Genomic DNA, 18268 nt, shown 5'->3' with positions numbered 1-18268 from the left:
AAATAGGACAGGTTATAGGATTTATTAGTTGGAACAATATTATTCAGTAGAGATCCCAGAACATCAGGGTCTGGTGGTCTAGTGGTATGATTCTCGCTTAGGGTTCACCCTACAGCATTGTTTGCGAGAGGTCCCGGGTTCAATCCCCGGCCAGACCCTTAGTTTTGCCAGTTTTCGATTCCAATCAAAAGTTTTGTTACAAATTGTCAAACATTTTTAGATAGTCTTAAAGTGATAGGTGGAAAGTGTGAGCATCATAAAAGGACACATTGGATAGGTAGTACAAGGGAACTATAACATCGATGTATACATAGTAGAACATTAGAAGAAAGAACTCATGTAATCTCATTCACGTGATACCAGAAGCAGGTAACCACCTCTGTCGTCGGACTGTGCTGTGCCTGCCTTAAGTAGCCCAACAATGAATGCAGTGCACTGATTGGAAGCCGTTATAGAGGCTATTATCTGATTGGAAGGGCGCTCCAAGCTCCGTAAGGATATTTCATCTACGAAGGTTGATTATCCTTTTTCAAGCAAGACGATGAACTGACCACATGGGAGGTGTGTAGCACATTCACCAAGTATAGGTATATACATGCATTATTTTGCCGTTACATCAACTATCGTAATATTGACATATAGAAGTCAGTGATGTATGGAGCTGGCGTGAGGATCAACGGGTTTTATGAGCCCGTGTTTGACCTGGGGCATGTTGAGGTTACAACATGGGGCCGGTGATTCTTGAAACTCTTTGGTCAAGGTCTTCGAGCTCAGCGGAAGAGGCTCTCCTCAATCCCAGGGATCAAAAGAATGTAGAAATATTGAGTGCCATTGTACATGACATTCAGGAAATCCTTCCTTACTTATTTAAGTATCTTCTGGGTGTATGTACGGCCCCCACGTTGACAGCTAGGTGACTGTATGTATTCTTTCCCGAATCCAATAAGTAAACGAAGTCAGTATTCCTACTTATCGACGGATATGTCTCCATTGCTAATACATAGACCATGAAGTAACATACCCAAGAATTTTCGGTCACCTATTCAGCACATGTCGAAATAGTATAAGGTGTTATAGATATATTATACGCCATCTTGGGCTGCTTCTAAGTTCTAGGAAAGTGTCAAGTTCATGTACATGAGCATGCATAGACATATTCAATGTCGTAATAATCAATCACATCTAGCTTCGAAGAGGTGGACAAAACTAAAGTTGAATCTCGGGCGGTAATGGATCGTCATCATCTAAGTTGCGTTACTCGCGTTCTTGGCACCAATCAGCCTGTGCCAATCACACCAACTCCTTCTATCTATACCTTATTATTTTAACTTAACAACCAACATCATAGACCACTACCTCCCATTATACATCTACTACTAACCCCAAATCTCTTATATCCGACTTGATTACCAAACCTCTCTTCAGCCTGGGTCCAGCGTCTAAATCGGAGTTAAGCATCCCAGGATCTTAGCGCCCAATCGGAGATGATCACTAATACCCACTATAGATTTACGTGACTCCATATCAAGCGCGTTTGATTCCAAACCCACGAGGCACAGCAGGGAAAAGCCAACGCCGAACCCCTGTTTTGCGAGCATTCTCAATTCAAAATGAGTTCCAAGGAGTTTAACAGTGGAGATAACTAACCAACGCTACAAACGCCACTACCGTGCATCATGATGGTGATACGAAAATCGCACGAGTGTGACTCTTTCGGCGAACTGGAACATCAGTCGTACTAACAGAAACTGATTGAAATGAGGAAACCAGACATTGAATATGTTGTCGAGTATATACCTTAGAATGTGTATAAGAAGGGGGCAAAGGGAAGCAGGAAGGCAAGAAGAAACACCGGATAGGAACCATCCAGGCATCCTCAACGAAAGAATAAACCCTATTAGCCAACCTCAGCTTAAAAGGAAATAAAAATAATCTCTAAAATGCCTCTCACAAGCGATGTCACCATCAATTTCTCTCGGTTCGACCCAAAGAACACCCCTGAGGAAGCGAAGCAATACAGCGACTTCCTCGAGAAGACAACCACCTCGGTGCCGAGATGGTTCGAGATTGGAGCGCCCAAGTTCCGTGAGTTGATAGAGGAAGGAGGCTTCGGCGGACTTAAGCCAGGTTCGTGAAACTTACACTATCTTCCCTACCTTCCTTTTTTTGGGTATCGAAAATAAAGGGGCAACTCAAACAACAAGAAAAGAAAAAGACTGACCTTCAAAGTCACCCTCCCCGAAGCCCAAGAATTCGAGGTTCCCTCGCGTGAGCCAGGCCGTACCATCCCCATACGGATGTACAAGCCTGACAACGGGAAGCCCACCAAGGGTATCATGCTACACATCCACGGGGGCGGATATTGTCTCGGCAGCCACAGACAGTAAGCATCTCCGTCTCCCAATAACGCTCCCTACCCAGCATCAAAGTTGTTTCGAACAAAACAAACTCTAACCCGGAATCGCAGTGTCGACGGCCTTCTCAAATTCTACGCTAACACAGCACAACTAACAGCCCTCTCAATCGGGTACCGTCTAGCACCCGAGCATCCCTACCCAGCCGGTCTAGAAGACTGCATTGACGCAACATCGCACCTCCTCTCCAACCCCTCTCTGCACGGGCCACTGCTCTTCATGGCAGGCGAGTCCGGCGGCTCGCACTTCGCGGTGCTAACAACCTTCCACCTCCTCCGATCGCATCCGGATTTCTCCCTGAAAGGCCTCATCCTTCCCTACGGGAACTACTCCATCACCATGAGCACGCCCTCCCTAGTGACCTACACCAAGCCCGTCCTCGTCGACCGCGACATCATCACGCATTTCAGGGACGCGTATACCCCAGGCTGGACCCAGGCGGAGCGCCAGAACCCGCGCGCGTCGCCCATGTTCGACGATCTGCAGGCTCTGGCTAGCGCCAGTGCGGACGGGAAGCTGCCTCCCGCGCTGTTCCTGTGCGGGACGAACGATCCCATGCTAGACGATACGCTGCTCATGGGGCTGAAGTGGCAGGCCACGGGCAGCGAGGCGATCATCAAGATCTTCCCGGGCGCGCCGCATGTCTTCAATGTGCCGACGCTGGAGATTGGGAAGGAGGCGTTTGGATATGAGGCTGAGTTCTTGCTTAGCAAGATGTAGATTAAGATTTGGTAGAGTGGGAATATGGTCGAATCGTGGGAGAAAGGGGCGTGGGTGTGAGTTTACGGATCTGTGTTTGGGAAAGGGGGCAGCTTGATGTAGGTAGTTAGATGATGATGCATGGAGAATTGGAATGCTGACAAACTCTCCTCTGGCTTATAAACCTACCTTAACTTATTGAAATTTCAATCCTTGATTACATAAGATTACCACCTAGTCCGGACAACCAACTTTGCGGTTAAGAAACATGGTCAAATACTGTCTCCTAACCGCGAAGGTCAAAAAGAAATAACATCTTTGCCTATGAACACCACAAGTCAGTTGCCAACATCATAGCTACTTTGGTAGCGTGAAGTTGTCTCACAACTGACCCAACTATTAAATCATCTTACCCCAAAATGGCAACTAACAACTTCCGCGCTGTACATCACACAGGGCCATATTTACTAATAACAATTAGCTATCATCTCAGAAGAAACACAAAAGCCTCACTAGTATAGATTGAAAAAATAGCACCCGAGTTTTGAAATCGGACAAAGTAATCTACATCTTTTTATATCCGTCTCACCACCCAAGTACATATGCCATCTAAATGCCTCCTTTTTTCAGACCCTAGGTTTTCCATCTATCAGCCACAAATATCACACGCCGCCAACCCAATATTGTATTCAGACAGCGCAACGTACCCAACGCCATAAAATGCACACACATAATGTTAGATAAAGCCTTTCAGCACAGCAGCTTCGGCATTCAGGATCGAGGAACCAGCGGCTCCGATAACAGCTATCAAATGTCAGCAATCATCCTCTTCGTTCTAGAATGCCGCAATGGCCATGACGTATGAGACTTACTATTATGGCTCAAAGCAACAAACTTGATATCGAAAATGCCGCTCTCATCCTCCCTCACACGGCCAACACTAACCGTGTACCCACGGCTGAGGTCGCGATCTAGCCTCGGCTGCGGACGATCAGGCTCGTCGAAGACCATAATACTCGGCCTCGGCGCACTCGGACACCCAAGCTTCTCCGCCTCGCTGACGTATTCCCTCATCGCAGCCCTGACTTCCTCAGCCTTAGGCGCCGGCCGATTCTTAAACCGCAGGGAGACGCAAGCAGTATGGCCGTCGAGGACAGGGACCCTGTTGCACGCGGCGGAGACGCGGAGCTCTTCCTGTTCCACGAAGGCCGTGGCCTCGCCGTTGATGGAGCCGAGGATCTTGCGCGCCTCGGTCTCCAGCTTGTCTTCCTCGCCGCTGATGAAGGGCACCACGTTGTCCATGATGTCCATGCTGCTGACGCCGGGGTACCCCGCGCCCGAGACGGCTTGCATCGTGACTACGCTGACGGTGTCGACGGGGCCGAAGCGCGCCTGGAGCGCGGCGAAGGGGATGACGAGGCCGATCACCGCGCAGTTGGAGTTGCACACTAAGAAGCCTTTCTCGAGATTATGCTGTTTCCGCTGATGCGGGATGAGGTCGAGATGGGGGAGGTTGACGGTTGGTACGACGAGGGGCACGAGGGGGTCGCGGCGGTAGTTCTTTGCGTTGGAGAAGACGGCGAGATTCGCCTTGAGGAATTCCATTTCTATATATCAAGTATCGTCAGCCTTGTGCGGTTCTAGCACATAGCAGGCAGAAAGCTGAACAGCGACAAGCAAGAAAGGGTTGAAACGCACCTATCTCGCCAGCAACATCCGAGTCCAGCCCACTGAAGACGACATCGCAGTCCGCAAATTCACTCGCCTTGCACTCGCGCACGACGAGCTCGCCGACAGGGCCCATGGGAGAAGCCTGCTTCCATTTCACAGCATCTTTGTACTTCTTGCCCGCGGACCTAGACGAAGCGCCGACAGCGTGGAGGACGAAGTGAGGGTGTTGCGAAAGCAGCAAGATAAAGCGCTGTCCCACGGATCCCGTGGCGCCGAGCACACCTACACGGGACCAAAAGATACGAATTAGCAACGAAGGTTCGAAGTCAAAATGTCAGATAGTCAGGAAAGCCTTACCGCACTTCTTAGTCGGGAATTGAGATGCCATCGTTCGTCGCTCGCTGTATGTACTTAATTCGCCACCTAGACTGATATGGCACCTATATCAATAACGATGAAGTGAATCTTTGAGAAATTACAACTGGGTAAATACATACATACAGCAGGTACTATACTATATAGTTGAGTCAGCAGGGCCGGTTCCAGAGCTAAATCTCGGGTTCCCCGCCGATAGCGCAAAAGTGCAGCCAAGTCACCGAGAGATGCAAACGACAACGTTTACTTCTTACTTAAAAAGGGCCAAATTCGCACGTAACCTTAACTTGAAAGATAAACCATTTATAAGCTGATTCCTGAACACTCACCTTTTTCTTGTTCAGACGGACCGGCAATGGGGAGTTTTCTCGGAGAAGCTCAAGAAGAAAAAAAAAGCCACACCCCGCTGTCGAAATGGGTCCCCTTTCTCCAAATTCCATCCCGCGGCTGCCATGTGCCCCGCCATCCGTTATCGGATCAAAGACCGTGGACCTGCATGATCGGCCCACACATGCGCAGTCGAGAATACTACCTTGACTACCATTCATATTCATAGGAACCTATGGCGATGAGAAATGATATTGGAGGTATGATTGATGCTGTAGGTAGAAGAAATGGAAATGAAATTTTCAACATGAAAGCATTGTGCAGGGAATTAGATGGGCATTCTCCGTTAAACATAACCAGCCTAAATATCACGATACCGTCATGTACTGTATCTATCAAGAGGGATTTGATGTCATTTCCCGAGCGCTAGCAACAGCCCATCCAGCTAACCTATAACGTTCAATCACCGTCAAATGCCGTCACAAGGTAACCCGTGCTTCACAAGATTATCGTAATACTAGTCTGTCTTGCAATACCACGCAGTCTAATAGGTCACATGTGACCGTGGTAGGTATATACAGTTAATTGCGCATAATGATTCACCAAGACACCAAAACCCGAAGAGAACAGCGTAATTGCCATGGTCAAGTCTCCTCATCATAAAATAACCCTGAACGCCATATCTGGGAAACCGTGTCATCAAACCCCCAACCCCCCCTAAAACCTTTTTAGACATGTCGTGTTAATTCGTTCTACTTGCCACAAAAACTAATTATCCGTCTAATCCCGAGCGACGAAGCTAGGAAGGGCACTGGCAGGGGCAGCTCCCTTTAAAGGGCGGCGAGCCAGAGTCGAATAACCTCGCGCCTGATTGGCTGCGGAACCGGTACCAAAGTAAGTCTTCAGGTTTTGTGAGGCGATATGAGCTGCTTTGTGGAGACGCGATTCGAGGTTGGAATCGCCGAGCATCGCTCGACCATGCGTTGTAAAGTCCTTCATCAGCCTGTTGAGCTGCTCGCCTGGCTCGATACCATACCAAAACATGACGTCGTTGTCCCTAACAAGACTGCCGTCCGCTTTGTCAAAGAACCAGGTGAGGTTCTCATCATCAGACTTGACTGTCCAGACCAAGCTAGGATATTCTTTCTGGATCGCCGCAAAAAGATTGTCTGCGACATTAGTCAGCCAGCCCGATTTGGTTATGGTCAGAGTGGCGAGTGTTGCGTAAGGCTCTTCTGCGTTGGATTCGAGAACGACTGCGAGTGCTTTCATAGGCTCATCGAAGAAGGCTTTGAATTTGCGCTCTTTTAAGAAGTCCAGGTATCGATCGACCGTAGCCCTAGCATCTTGTACTTCCCGATCTCTAACAAGAACCTCCTTAAGCTTAGCGACATCTGCAAAATCTGAGACACTGGTAGCAGTCATGAGCTTATCTCCTCTGCGAATGAGGGTACCGGCTCCTGAATCCGTGAACAATTCTTTCTGTAGGTCGCCAGGGTGTATGATGGCAACGCTGGAAGATCGAGGCAGGTTGTTAAGCAATTCCTTGATCTCCTTGATCTTTAAACGAGTACCATATCGGCACCATGGCTGACTCATGAGATGATCGTACTCTTCGTCAAGGTTGATGGCAGAAATCTTCTGCGCGTCGCCATCGAAGAGTCCGCCCTTCTCACTAAGATAGACAACCTTCAAGGGCTCTAGCTTACGGGCGAGCTCCCCAGCGGCAACGTCGGCATTAACGTTCAGGACTTGCCCCTCGGTAGTCTCTGCCATGGAAGTAAGAATTGGGAGATAGCCGTTTTGAATGGCAGTCTGGATAGGCTCCTCATTGACATCGGTTATTTTACCAACAAGATTCCACTTGTCTTTGTCTAGGTAATCCGCAGTGAAAACGCTCGATGTAATGGGTCGGGCACGAACGCCCACTTGTTCCAAGCGCTGGACGAGCTTCAAATTTTCGGCCAAAAATAATCGTCTTGCAATGCCTAAAGTTTTTCCGTCCGTGATACGAATACCTTCCTCAAATTGAGGCTCGACACCCGCATCCTCGAGGAGCTTGTTAAGTTGAGGACCGGCACCGTGGACGATGATAGGGAACAGGCCAACATGGTACAGGAATGAAAGCGAAGAACATAGTTCGTCAAGATAGTCTGTCAAGATGGCACCTCCGACCTTGATAACGGCAAACTGCTGGGACGAGACGGAGGAGAAGTGGGAGAGGTATTGCTGAACCTCTCGCTTAGAGCCGACATTGTTCAATACCTGAATAACGGCGGCGCGAGTGGCCGAGTCACTAGCATTTGATCGTGTGGTGTAGGTAGCACGGCGAGCAGCAGCGAATGTCGAGCGGCCGAGGCTAGTCGGTCGAGGAGAGACGCGACGAGCACCAGCTCGGAAAGCCACTCTGACAGCTCGTACAGAGATCATGGCGATAGATGCAAGATGGTGGTGTAGATGTAGCGGAGTGAGGGACAGCAGTTTGCGGATGTCTAGACCCGGGTAACAAGTGATTCAAAGCTAACCTGGCACACGTTGATCTATCGATAGCCGCAGACAGCTACAGACAGAGAGAGACGGTGAGTCAAGGAGAGCGGGTTGAAGGGCACTAAGTCCCTCGGGTCGGGCTCAGCAGCTAGGCTCGTCGAGTCGGTGGGTTCGAATGGAGGGCGAGGTGGAGGACGAGGTGGAGGAGACTCTGGAGGGAGTGGGAGGAGGGGTTTCTTTGTAGCAGCGTGCGAGGTACTCCAAGAGTTGATGAGCGGGATGCAACACCAATGGGGAAGGTATTTATAGATTGCCGGCGATAATTATTAGGGATTGCGTTATGCTCAGCTCACATCGTAGGAGTCACGGAAGCCGAGCCAATTGGTGCGAGATTGGAGGCTGGTACGAAGTAGTAGAGAGAGAGAGAGAGAGAGAGTGGTAGTCGAAAAATTGCGCCGAAGATCGCAGCAGCGCCGGTAGTGCATAGCACCTACCTACCACCTACGTAGTAGGTAGTTGGCGCTGGACGATTTAGCTTGGCGCCTTCGCTGGTTTGCCCAGTTGCAGCTCCAACCAACTCCAGCAGCTCAGCTCATATGATCGTCCGCTAGTTGAGATGATTGGGCAATTCCCTCTGCATCCATCTCGAGTCTGGATTTCAGGGTTATTGAACAATGTAAGAAGGTTTGCGCCATCATGAAAGCTATAATTCCTACTGTATGTTTCGTGCCTTTCTAAGCACTGTGCTACGTCTCGCCTTCCCGAGCTATATGTACCTAGTAAATTCTACGCGCCACAGCCGCCGCAGCCTGTGACTTTTCTCTTTTCTTATCAAACTTGGATATTCTATACCATCAACCCTAGTTGCAATATAGGTCTGGTCATCGGACTGGTCAATGATGGTATCATCGTTATATCGCAGCACGACGTGTCCAGAGCTTCAAAGGTACCTACATATGTGAGGTATCATCAGCGTCACGTGAGCAATAAAACACAACACTATTGTCGCGGGTGAGTTAGAATTATAGTTAGAATTATCAACCCCTATCTAGGCATGCATTTGTCTCTTTTGGAAAGCAGTCCTGTAGTTGAGCTACGGAACCTAATTCGCGTCCAAGGCACTGTCGGGCTGAGGCTCTGAAGACTCCTGGCCATAAATAACTGGCTGCTGTACTTCCTCCAACAGCTCATCCCATCCAATCATCTTCCCGCTCTCGAAACGGTCAATCCACTTATTGATCATCCTCGTGAATAACCCATCGCTGCATTGTATGACAACCTCATAAAAGTTGGCCTTGACAGTGTCATTCTGTGAAGGCCATTCGGGCCAGAGTTCCGTCAAGCGCTTCTTGTATACTTCACGCAACTGTGTCACCTCGTACTCCATTCTATGCCTCCAGTAGGACGAGCATTTGCCTTCATTGTCGAGCTGAAGTGGATCATCGCCGTTTACCGAAGCTGCAAGCTCTGAGGGTGTCTCGTCGGCGTACCAGTTGCGTGTTGGTTCTTCTGAGCGACTTGTCCCTTGAAGGAATTTGGGCATATTGGCAGTCATCCAAACGGGGACTGTTGTAACGCATTCCCAGTCCACAATGGCTGTGATGTCTCCCTTCTCGTCTACTAAGATGTTGCGCAAGTTCAAATCGTCATGCCAGAGAACAGTCGGCTGTGCGGCTATCTCCTGGGCCTCGGGGAAGATCCTGGGGAAGATAGATAGCAAGCGGCGAGCCGTGGCTATAACCTCCTCAGCACCTTCCCTATCTTCATCATCTTCTGCCTTCTCAAACGCTGCTTTTTGCTCAAGAATAACAACTTTCAGCAGTGACTCAAGCCAGTCGTGGCTAGAATGGAAAGGGCCTCGCGGAACATCGTATTTAACGCGATCCCCTATGAAAAATTCATGTGCGACAATGGTACCGGGAGTAACTGCTGTCGGCATGTCGGCCACTTCCTCTGCTGTGTGTGTATGAAGAGTCCCTATGTCCTTAAATGCGAGGTATAGTTTGCCGTAGTAGAAAAGTTCCGCTTGAATTTCGGCCATCCGTTTCACCATGAGCTGTTTCTGCTCCATCGTCATCATCCGCCATCTCTGGTAGGCCGACAAACCAGGCATGAGCTCCATCAAAATCCACTCGAACCCGATCTCGTTGTCTCTGGAGTCATCAAAGGCAAGGACTTTTGGGACGGGCACGGAAGTGTTATCTCCCAACCATCGCAGGGTGGTCACCTCGCCATGTGTCTTATGGTGAGGATAAACAGGTAGAGTGACCCTCATGAGCGAGGACTGACCAGCGTAGTCAACCCGATAAAGTTTATTGAACGCGCCCGATGCGTAGAAGGAGACATGGCAAGGGTCCTCGGGCGGTATCTCCAGCTCTTGGCGAGACACCTTTTCGATGGCTGAGATTGAAGGTTCTCGTGTCCAGTGTGGTATGATGTTAAACAATGTGTGTTCCCATTCCAAGCCATCTTGGCTTTCGTGAGCCATGTTGAGCATAGTCTGGAGCTCATACAAAGGCCTTCAGCGCGATGGAGAGCGGCGAAGTTAAGAAGGGCGAAGAAGAGATGATGGTTCTCTTGGTAATTTGTGTGTGTGTCCTTCACAGTCGCACACCAAGTTACATGTGAAGCAGGTGATGGTGGGGCCTTATGCGCCCTTTCCAACATGTATCACTTAGAATAGGCACGGGGGAAATGCAATTACGCCGTTAAAACATAGCGAGATAAAGTGGCTATACCTATTCAACTTGGAGTTTAATCGGTCGAGGTTGGTGCAGCCTGCGAAGATTGCTATGGTTGCTCCAGCCGACGCGCTGTCATCTGCAGCGAGGCCCTACCTACGAGGAACGTGAGAGTGGCATGGTGCTCTAGGCTAGACAATCAGATTCTACCCAATCACACAATCATGCCGTCTCCCTGCCCGCCACCTTATTCAACAGGTCGGCGCTTTCTTATCGCTCGTTCCGCCTTGTACCACAACCTCTACTGGGGGCTAAGTAGCTTTCTGGGAGTGGTCTAGGTAATGATCACAACCATGTTCAAATTTCTGTACATTATCGTATCGTTATGCGGCGAGGCAACTCTCCATACAGAGCCATAGAACTAGGGCCTAGTCAGTCGAAGCTTTTAAGATACAACATGTCATGGAGCTGGTTTCTTTGCCCCTGTTGGCATATATAGCAGTACTACTAGGTATTTGAGTACCCGGTGCATCGGTTTTTACTCACAGCGCCTAATCTCCCCCGGACGACAAGCCTACCGTGTGACAAAGCTGAGATGTGATTCATAATGGAGTTGTTTGTTTATTATCGGAAACTCATATAACTCAAATCGGTCACCTCGAAAGTAGTTATCTTAGCCGAATCCCAACCATACCACCTGACATCCGTTCACGACACACTCGTATAAGACTGTTGAACAATTGGTAGACCGCCATAGAAGCGTGCTGTGGTAGTGTGACGACAGCCCAATGATCATCATATGAATGAGACACATCCTCTCATTTCTTGAATATAAGAATGTATGAAGCGTTGCCTGAATGTGTTTTAAGCAGCCCCTGGATTACACCTCCCAGACGTGGTATCTCGAATCACAATTATTCTCACACACAGGCATCTCATGTATTTTCATACGGCTGATATAGAGATAAGAGTCGGTCGCCCTTGAAATACTACTAGGATGGAATTTTGCCGATCAACAACAGTATATAGTTACGGTATGATAGAATATTTATCTAGACGCTTTTCATTATACAATTGTTCTCACTAAGTTAATTTGCAACCACCCCTAATTCACCCAAGTAACGACAACCAGTCAGCTAGAAGTTAAGAGGTCAACACCATGATCTCGGCGCCGACTATCTTCTTAAACCAAACCGCACATACTAATACATGAGATAGAAAATAACAGACATGTGTAATAGAACTGAATGGTTGTTGTATTGGGCAGTTCTCAAGAGCTCCAGGGCACGCCATGATCCCTCATCTGTGAGAGATATGGAGAATGACGGTTCGACATGCTAAGGGTAGGTGCTCGTTCGACGCTCCAGAGCCTCCTGGACCGATACTGGCACCCTGTAGTCTCGTGGCTCGCTGACGACTATGGGTAGGTCAGGGCTGCTTGTGCGCTCGTTCACCGGGACCATCTCAGTGCGTATCAGTGTATCATGTTGTATCGCCTCGCACTGATGTTGCTCGATGGCAGTCATCTCTTGAGAACGATTGCCTTGGCAGTCCGGCGTCTCAGGAACGTCTGGCAATTCTGTCCCACTCGGTCCCTCTGTACTGGGTTGTTTGCGATCTCTGATGAACTGCGATCTCCGTTTCGTTAAAGGGTGCGTTTCATCTGATATGTCTAGTACCGGCAGTAGCGCACCCTCCTCTTCTAGAATAGGTATTGCCTCATCGCAGTTTCTCCATTCGTCAATCCCATGGGCTTCGTAAAGCTGTCGTTGAAGCTGTAGTGTTCCCGTAGATATCCATTCTAGACGCCGATATGCGCTCCGCTTCAGGCGTCTTTGTATGAAGTGTGTGATGGACTCAACGGTGAGAGATGTGACAATGACGAAGAGCCCAATTATAGCTATGACCGCGATACCAACGACGCTAAAGGAGACATGGTAGGCGCTGTTGATTTTCTATTTGACAACTGATATCAGTATGTCTAGTCTTGAAAGGCAGAGGGCACAGGAATGCTGTTGGTAATTAAATACCTGGCTTGAACAGATAGTCTTCTCTTCATCTGACTCCGGATGTACGACGTATATTTCAGCGTCAGCATCAGAGAACTCTGGTAAATCTCCAAGAGTAGTCGAAATCATCGATTGCTGGAACAAAGCTTGAACGATGGAATTCCAATTCTGAACATCCAGCTGCCACTGGTCTGGAGGTAGAAAGCCTTGTAACTCCCCTGATAATTTAAAACGAGAGTTTAAAGAACCTCCCCCTAAAATCCCTACCGTCTGGAAGACTGTAGGTGTCGCAGCGATGAAAGAGTTATGGACCCAGAACAACCTGTTCAATGTTTCATTATTTAGGCCAAGCCGTTGAACGGCAAGACCAGAATCTCGAGCACCTGTAAGTGGTGTACAATTTTGTCCTCCTGGAAGCTTCGGAAAACAGTATTGCTCCTGATGCGTGCATCCAAGGGGAGAAGCAGCTTCCGTGGATATATACCCACGATAGCTCTCATTAAGTTGGTCCGAGTATACGACCTCCGCCCAGAGAGATCCCGATTTCGAGCTGTTATACCACGGGTCAGCTGTAGGCTGTGGGAATAAAACTTGGTTAGGCGATAGAAAAATGATATAGATGTCTGATCCGTAGCTAGATAATTCAGGGATGGGAAGAAAACTGGAACTCGAATCTAATATTGAGTATGATCCATTGTAAAACGCCGCGAGCGATGAGCTATGTAGATACGGGTACTGTTAGTGATTGAACAATCGTCTTCATTCAGCACATTGTATCTTACGCGAGAGAGTATTGATTTGTAAGAAACTCATGCAAGGGGACTAATTGAGTCTGATTTTCATCTACGATCGAGGCGGTTATAAACTGGTCAGGTGTGCGATACTCGTAAGTATAGTTGCTATACGTAGTACTCCCGTAGTAATAACGAGCAACTGTTTGGTTGTCCCTGGTGTGGAATGAACGATAGCCCTTCGTTTTCAGCGGGGCGCAGTGTAGGACCATTTTGAACTGGAACCGCTGATTCGGAGGTGCATTTACACCGAGATCGAAATGAGAGTCAATGAAGCCTGAATCCAATCGGATGTTGGATGAATTACTCGGACATATATTCCCGCCAAATGGACAAACAGCATTTTTGTCGACAGAGACAGCGAGTTCCCGTTTCACGTATGCCCCGTTCAAACAGTCAGCTGCTGTTCCGCTTGTGGAATAACATTGCTCGGCATAGTTTGAAGCTTTGGTAAATTGCCTCGCTTGCCAGGGCAATATAATGTTTGATTCCGTATCCGGAGATACGCCTACATTGGTGTTAAAAAACCCACAATTGCGAGGGCTGAGGAGTACGGTGTTGCCCAGGGCAATTCTCGAAGAGAAACCAGCAGCGGCAGCAAATCCGATAGCCAGTACAATAGTACATGCGAAGAGAGGAACGACTCGGCGGACAACCCCCGAGCCTCGCCGCCAGGCCCAGGCTAGCCGTATCAAAGTGAGGGCTGTACCGGCTGGTGCTCCGTTGTTGCGAAGAATAGCTTGTCGTTGGTGGTGCAACATGTCTCGAGGATCTTGCGTCGAGAGAAAAGAATGAGAAGCGAAACATGCTATCGACCATAGTTGTGCGGTTACAACTGTTAGGAAAAAAGCGACAAAGGCAATGAGCAAGTTAGCGTCTTCTCGAGTCAGTGTCAGCGTTGAACCTAACACTTTTCCCCGAGACCAGTCTGTCCAGAAGCCAGTGTAGACAGGATAAGCCCCATATGTGCTCCCTGATTGAGGTAGATTTACCATGGTGCGTCCTGTTCTGTACTGGTCTTAGACGTCTTGGTTGCGATGTTGGAGGTCTGTGACGATTGGCGAGGGAAATAGGATTTCAGATGTAATTAATTATCTGAAGGCATATACTCCAAGTATATTTGGGCGAGCAGTCTCGAGAAAGAGGCAATGTTAGAGAGTGAATGAGGAAAGACAGCTAGCTAGTAGGTGTCTTTAAATGTCCTACGTAGAAAAATCTGGTGTAATGGCTCGTGATTGAATTAGAATCATACGATAATGCCTTAGGGGTTCTGATTACAGAGCTGGCAGCATTCTTTCATTGATTAACCATGAAGAGCCACTGGCGTTTGCTAACCATGTAACATGATGTATTATTGGGGGCTCCCAGCCTCAGATGATGCTAGCCTGTCGTTGACTCTGTAATCATATTTTTAAGGAGAGCAATATGTTTGAAGCATTTAATACGATGTACCATTGGGGGCCATCCCACATGTGTGCCGACAAGTATTTCACCGATAGCTACCTGAAAAATGCCACCTACACACAATATGCTAGACATTTGTAGAAATAGACGGACTATATAAACACCCTTGGCTCTCTTGATCCACGGCCTTTAGACACTTAGGTCATTTCGTTGAGTGCCTTTGCCCTTACACGCATTAGAGGGAATGCTTCAAACATACCACTCTCCTTAGAAATATAATTTGAATGCAAGTATTTGGTGTGCCACCGAATCCACCGCTTCAAGAAACCTCCTACACCAGCAGGCAACGCTTCCATACATTGATTGTTGTCAGTCATGAACACTTAAATGGTGAGAGGCCGTACAGCATTCTAATTGGCTCGGCGATTCGTACAATTTGAAGTCGTCGGAGTACACGTTGTGCAGTGCGACATTAATCCCACGTAAGGTAGCTTTCCCGTTCCTACATCCCTCCGCTACAGCAACTACGCCTCGACGTATACCCCTTTACTTTGCCCCAAGAAAATTATCCCTTGTAATAGAGCTTAGTCTTTAATTTAATCCCATTCCTACAGTCATTTGCCCGAATCGGTGAGGCTCCAAATGAATTGGCCAAAGGCAAATCACTGATAAGCAGCAGGTATCTTGCTGGGTATGGGCTAGGCAGAATGATATTCGGAGCCTTTTTACAGCCATCCACTTCATACAATATCTCTGTGTTTCTATGAGCCCCTGGCAATTCGGTCTGGGTAGCATAAATATCAGTGGTACACGCTGAAGATATATTGGTTATATAGAAGGCAATATCGCGATGAATATTCTGAATTAAGAGCGGAAAACAACGTATTAATTACAGTTGACTTCTTTCATGGCCGTTAATTTGCTCGTGCCTAACTCCAAGTACTGGAGATATCTCGTCGCTTTTATTTAAAATTACCCCACTCGAAAATGCCATCAAGGAGGAAGCATTTCGTATAACCATCCTTTACAAAGATAATGCAGCCTCTATGCTAGGGGACCTCATCTGTTCTCTCGTTCTCTTGGGCTCTGATGGAGAAGCCGTTCCTTCGTACAATTTCATCGGAGATCGCACAGTGCAAATGCGAAAACTAGTATCAAAGGAAGGATGCCAACGCTTTAAGGCGGCTTTTGAAAATTTTGCCATTGCTAATACTGGGACGTATAAGCTTCGGGCTCTTGTTGGTTATATGGATTATACTTCGCTCGAGTTCGAGCACCTGGACTTGATTGCTTCGGAAGATATTAAAGTTACAATTCCAACAACTTCATAAAGTCCCTTTATAAATTGATATAACTGAATTATTATACAATTTACTTACTTTTAATTCTTAGCCCACTGTTAGGTTATAAGGCATTGAAGACTTGCTCTACCAAAAACGGCAGCCCAGACCTACTATTTTTAAAACATTAAAACACCCCTAATAAGTATATTTTAAACAAGGCATATATACTTTTTGAAGTGAGGGTTAGTGATATTCATTGTGCCTTATACCTCCCCTAAGATAACTTAGTAATTTTAAATCCTCTAATAGTTATATAGCGAACCTTGCAGTAGACCTTATAGGGAGTTATAGTAAGAAACAACCTTTTTAGTATAAACTTAATGTTTATATACATTTGGGATATCTCCTATAGCTTACCCTTATGTTATTAGATTTTTAAACATTTTGTAACTACCGCTTATTCGAATATTCATTCATTTATAAGTGCTAAACTTTCATAGCCCTCAATAGTGGCCACTTTGTGGCGAATTTCTAAGGTATAAAGAGTTCTACCACACCACAACATACCTACACCGACCTCCCCCTAATCGCTGTACTCGAAAGGAATTGCTCAATCGGATACCAAAAGATTATTCACTACCCTACTTCTATTACTGACTTTTCTCTCCCATCTGACGTCAACTCTGGTCACCACTCCCTTAATTAACATCCACCCAACATCACTTCTATCAGAATCCATTAATTATTAGGAAGGTCATAATGGATCCGTTCAACAATTTACCGGCCGAAATTCGCTTGGAGATTCTTATTTCCATCCGTTTTAAGCACTCAATCAAACAGCTTATCCAAGCCTCGCCTACCATGCTAGGTCAGTACATGGCACATAAAGAATATGTCAGCCGAAAATTACTTGTTACTGAGGCTGACCTCGATGACGACATGGTACAGGATGCTATGGAAATCATCCTGTTTCCTCCTCGAAATAACAACTCTTACCGATCTCCATCTCAATTGGCCGCTAATTCTATTCATTGGCGATCATGGTCTAAGCGGAGGTTTTCTAACCCTCTGAAACAAAAACAAAAAACTCCGATAAGCGAAAACAATCAAAAGCTTATCAGGGATATTAATAAGTTGTACCAGCAAATGCTCGTCTTTATCGAAGATTATCTTACGAAAGCAACTGCTGCTTGCCCCTCCAGGGAGTACTTATGTCTCCCACATCCAGGACCAGAAGGTCACTTAACGTTTTAAAACCGTACAATATGTACCAGATTTGATATAGCCCAGTGCAACGACACAGAGCGACGTCGACTTTTGAGAGCATTTTTAAAGTACGAGCTAATATGTAAATTCTGTTATTACGGTTGTTATAAACGTTGGGAATTGCGCCGCCGCTTGCCTAGGGATGGTCTCGGACAGTCGGATATAGAAGCTATATCATGCGTGGAGACATACTTCGACTCCCTGTATAAGGCTGTGCTCGCCCAGTGCGGCGACTCTGATCTGTCAGAAAGTCCTACAGCTATTCACGCTTATTGGGCGCCCGCTGTCAAATGTCATTGCCAATGTGGGCGGATATCTGAAAAGCAAAGACGGCCCTAGTGGGATGTTCTACAGGATGATGTCCTTGAACGCTGATGAACTCTGCCGATGGTTGGCCTGTTTCGGTTTTGATCTAGCCGCGACCATTATTGCAAAAACCACAGCTGGACAAAATGAGAGGGCCATTGTCGGACAATGGTTAAAAGATCTTGCGAAACGGGGACCAGGGTGTGGCTTTGATCGACGAAACTTTTGTCAACACTCAGTCTCTCCTATTATTGGCGAGGATGATATTTTTGTTGAAGACAAAAGCTACCACGACAACTCAGGGCTCTATCAGATGCTTTATCCCCGTTTCACGATAGGGAGGGTTAGGTATCCAGAGGGCATTTTCAAAGACATTTACCACAAGAAACTTTTCATGTTATACAGATCTCGAAGTGCGGGGGTTGTTTTCTCCGGAGATTGAAATTAGGGATCTATCTAACGCCATCACTCAGGCGAAAGTCTAGAGGCTCTTTCAGCGAGACGCCAACAAGCGAAACCTGCCCATTCAGTGCTTTTACGGGCTCGCGGGCACCT

The 18268-nt window shown here is 47.4% G+C and overlaps 5 protein-coding genes and 1 non-coding gene across 6 annotated transcripts; 2 read left to right on the top strand and 4 right to left on the bottom strand.

The window, feature by feature from the left end:
• Window positions 1-67: 67 nt before the first annotated feature.
• F5B22DRAFT_t62 lies at window positions 68-158 on the top strand. Its single transcript has one exon. It is a non-coding gene; the product is annotated as a tRNA-Pro (tRNA).
• A 1063-nt stretch (window positions 159-1221) lies between these two features.
• On the top strand, window positions 1222-3268 carry F5B22DRAFT_595750 (acetyl esterase). The gene is made up of 3 exons (XM_047974170.1): window positions 1222-2127; window positions 2230-2383; window positions 2468-3268. Exons 1-3 carry the CDS (start codon window positions 1941-1943, stop codon window positions 3132-3134), a joined length of 1008 nt encoding a protein of 335 aa, XP_047833658.1. The 5' UTR covers window positions 1222-1940; the 3' UTR covers window positions 3135-3268.
• A 109-nt stretch (window positions 3269-3377) lies between these two features.
• On the bottom strand, window positions 3378-5542 carry F5B22DRAFT_595741 (aspartate-semialdehyde dehydrogenase). Its single transcript, XM_047974169.1, has 4 exons — window positions 5142-5542; window positions 4812-5066; window positions 3986-4720; window positions 3378-3917 (listed from the first exon to the last, which is right to left on the bottom strand). Exons 1-4 carry the CDS (start codon window positions 5170-5172, stop codon window positions 3850-3852), a joined length of 1089 nt encoding a protein of 362 aa, XP_047833657.1. The 5' UTR covers window positions 5173-5542; the 3' UTR covers window positions 3378-3849.
• Window positions 5543-5731: 189 nt separating this feature from the next.
• Window positions 5732-8472, bottom strand: F5B22DRAFT_595738 (arg-6). Its single transcript, XM_047974168.1, has one exon. It carries the CDS (start codon window positions 7914-7916, stop codon window positions 6267-6269), a length of 1650 nt encoding a protein of 549 aa, XP_047833656.1. The 5' UTR covers window positions 7917-8472; the 3' UTR covers window positions 5732-6266.
• Window positions 8473-9039: 567 nt separating this feature from the next.
• F5B22DRAFT_595736 (phosphotransferase enzyme family-domain-containing protein) lies at window positions 9040-11081 on the bottom strand. Its single transcript, XM_047974167.1, has one exon. The coding sequence runs from the start codon at window positions 10468-10470 to the stop codon at window positions 9076-9078; it is 1395 nt and encodes a 464-aa protein (XP_047833655.1). The 5' UTR covers window positions 10471-11081; the 3' UTR covers window positions 9040-9075.
• Window positions 11082-11661: 580 nt separating this feature from the next.
• On the bottom strand, window positions 11662-14718 carry F5B22DRAFT_545558 (uncharacterized protein). Its single transcript, XM_047972891.1, has 3 exons — window positions 13446-14718; window positions 12685-13381; window positions 11662-12609 (listed from the first exon to the last, which is right to left on the bottom strand). The coding sequence occupies exons 1-3, from the start codon at window positions 14447-14449 to the stop codon at window positions 11992-11994; spliced, it is 2319 nt and encodes a 772-aa protein (XP_047833654.1). The 5' UTR covers window positions 14450-14718; the 3' UTR covers window positions 11662-11991.
• Between the last annotated feature and the right edge of the window lie 3550 nt (window positions 14719-18268).

Source organism: Xylaria bambusicola (assembly GCF_022495145.1).
Source record: "Xylaria bambusicola strain CBS 139988 unplaced genomic scaffold F5B22scaffold_8, whole genome shotgun sequence".
Lineage (NCBI taxonomy): Eukaryota > Fungi > Ascomycota > Sordariomycetes > Xylariales > Xylariaceae > Xylaria > Xylaria bambusicola.
The sequence above is the reverse complement of the archived record's forward strand: the minus strand, read 5'-3'. Positions and strand labels throughout refer to the sequence as shown.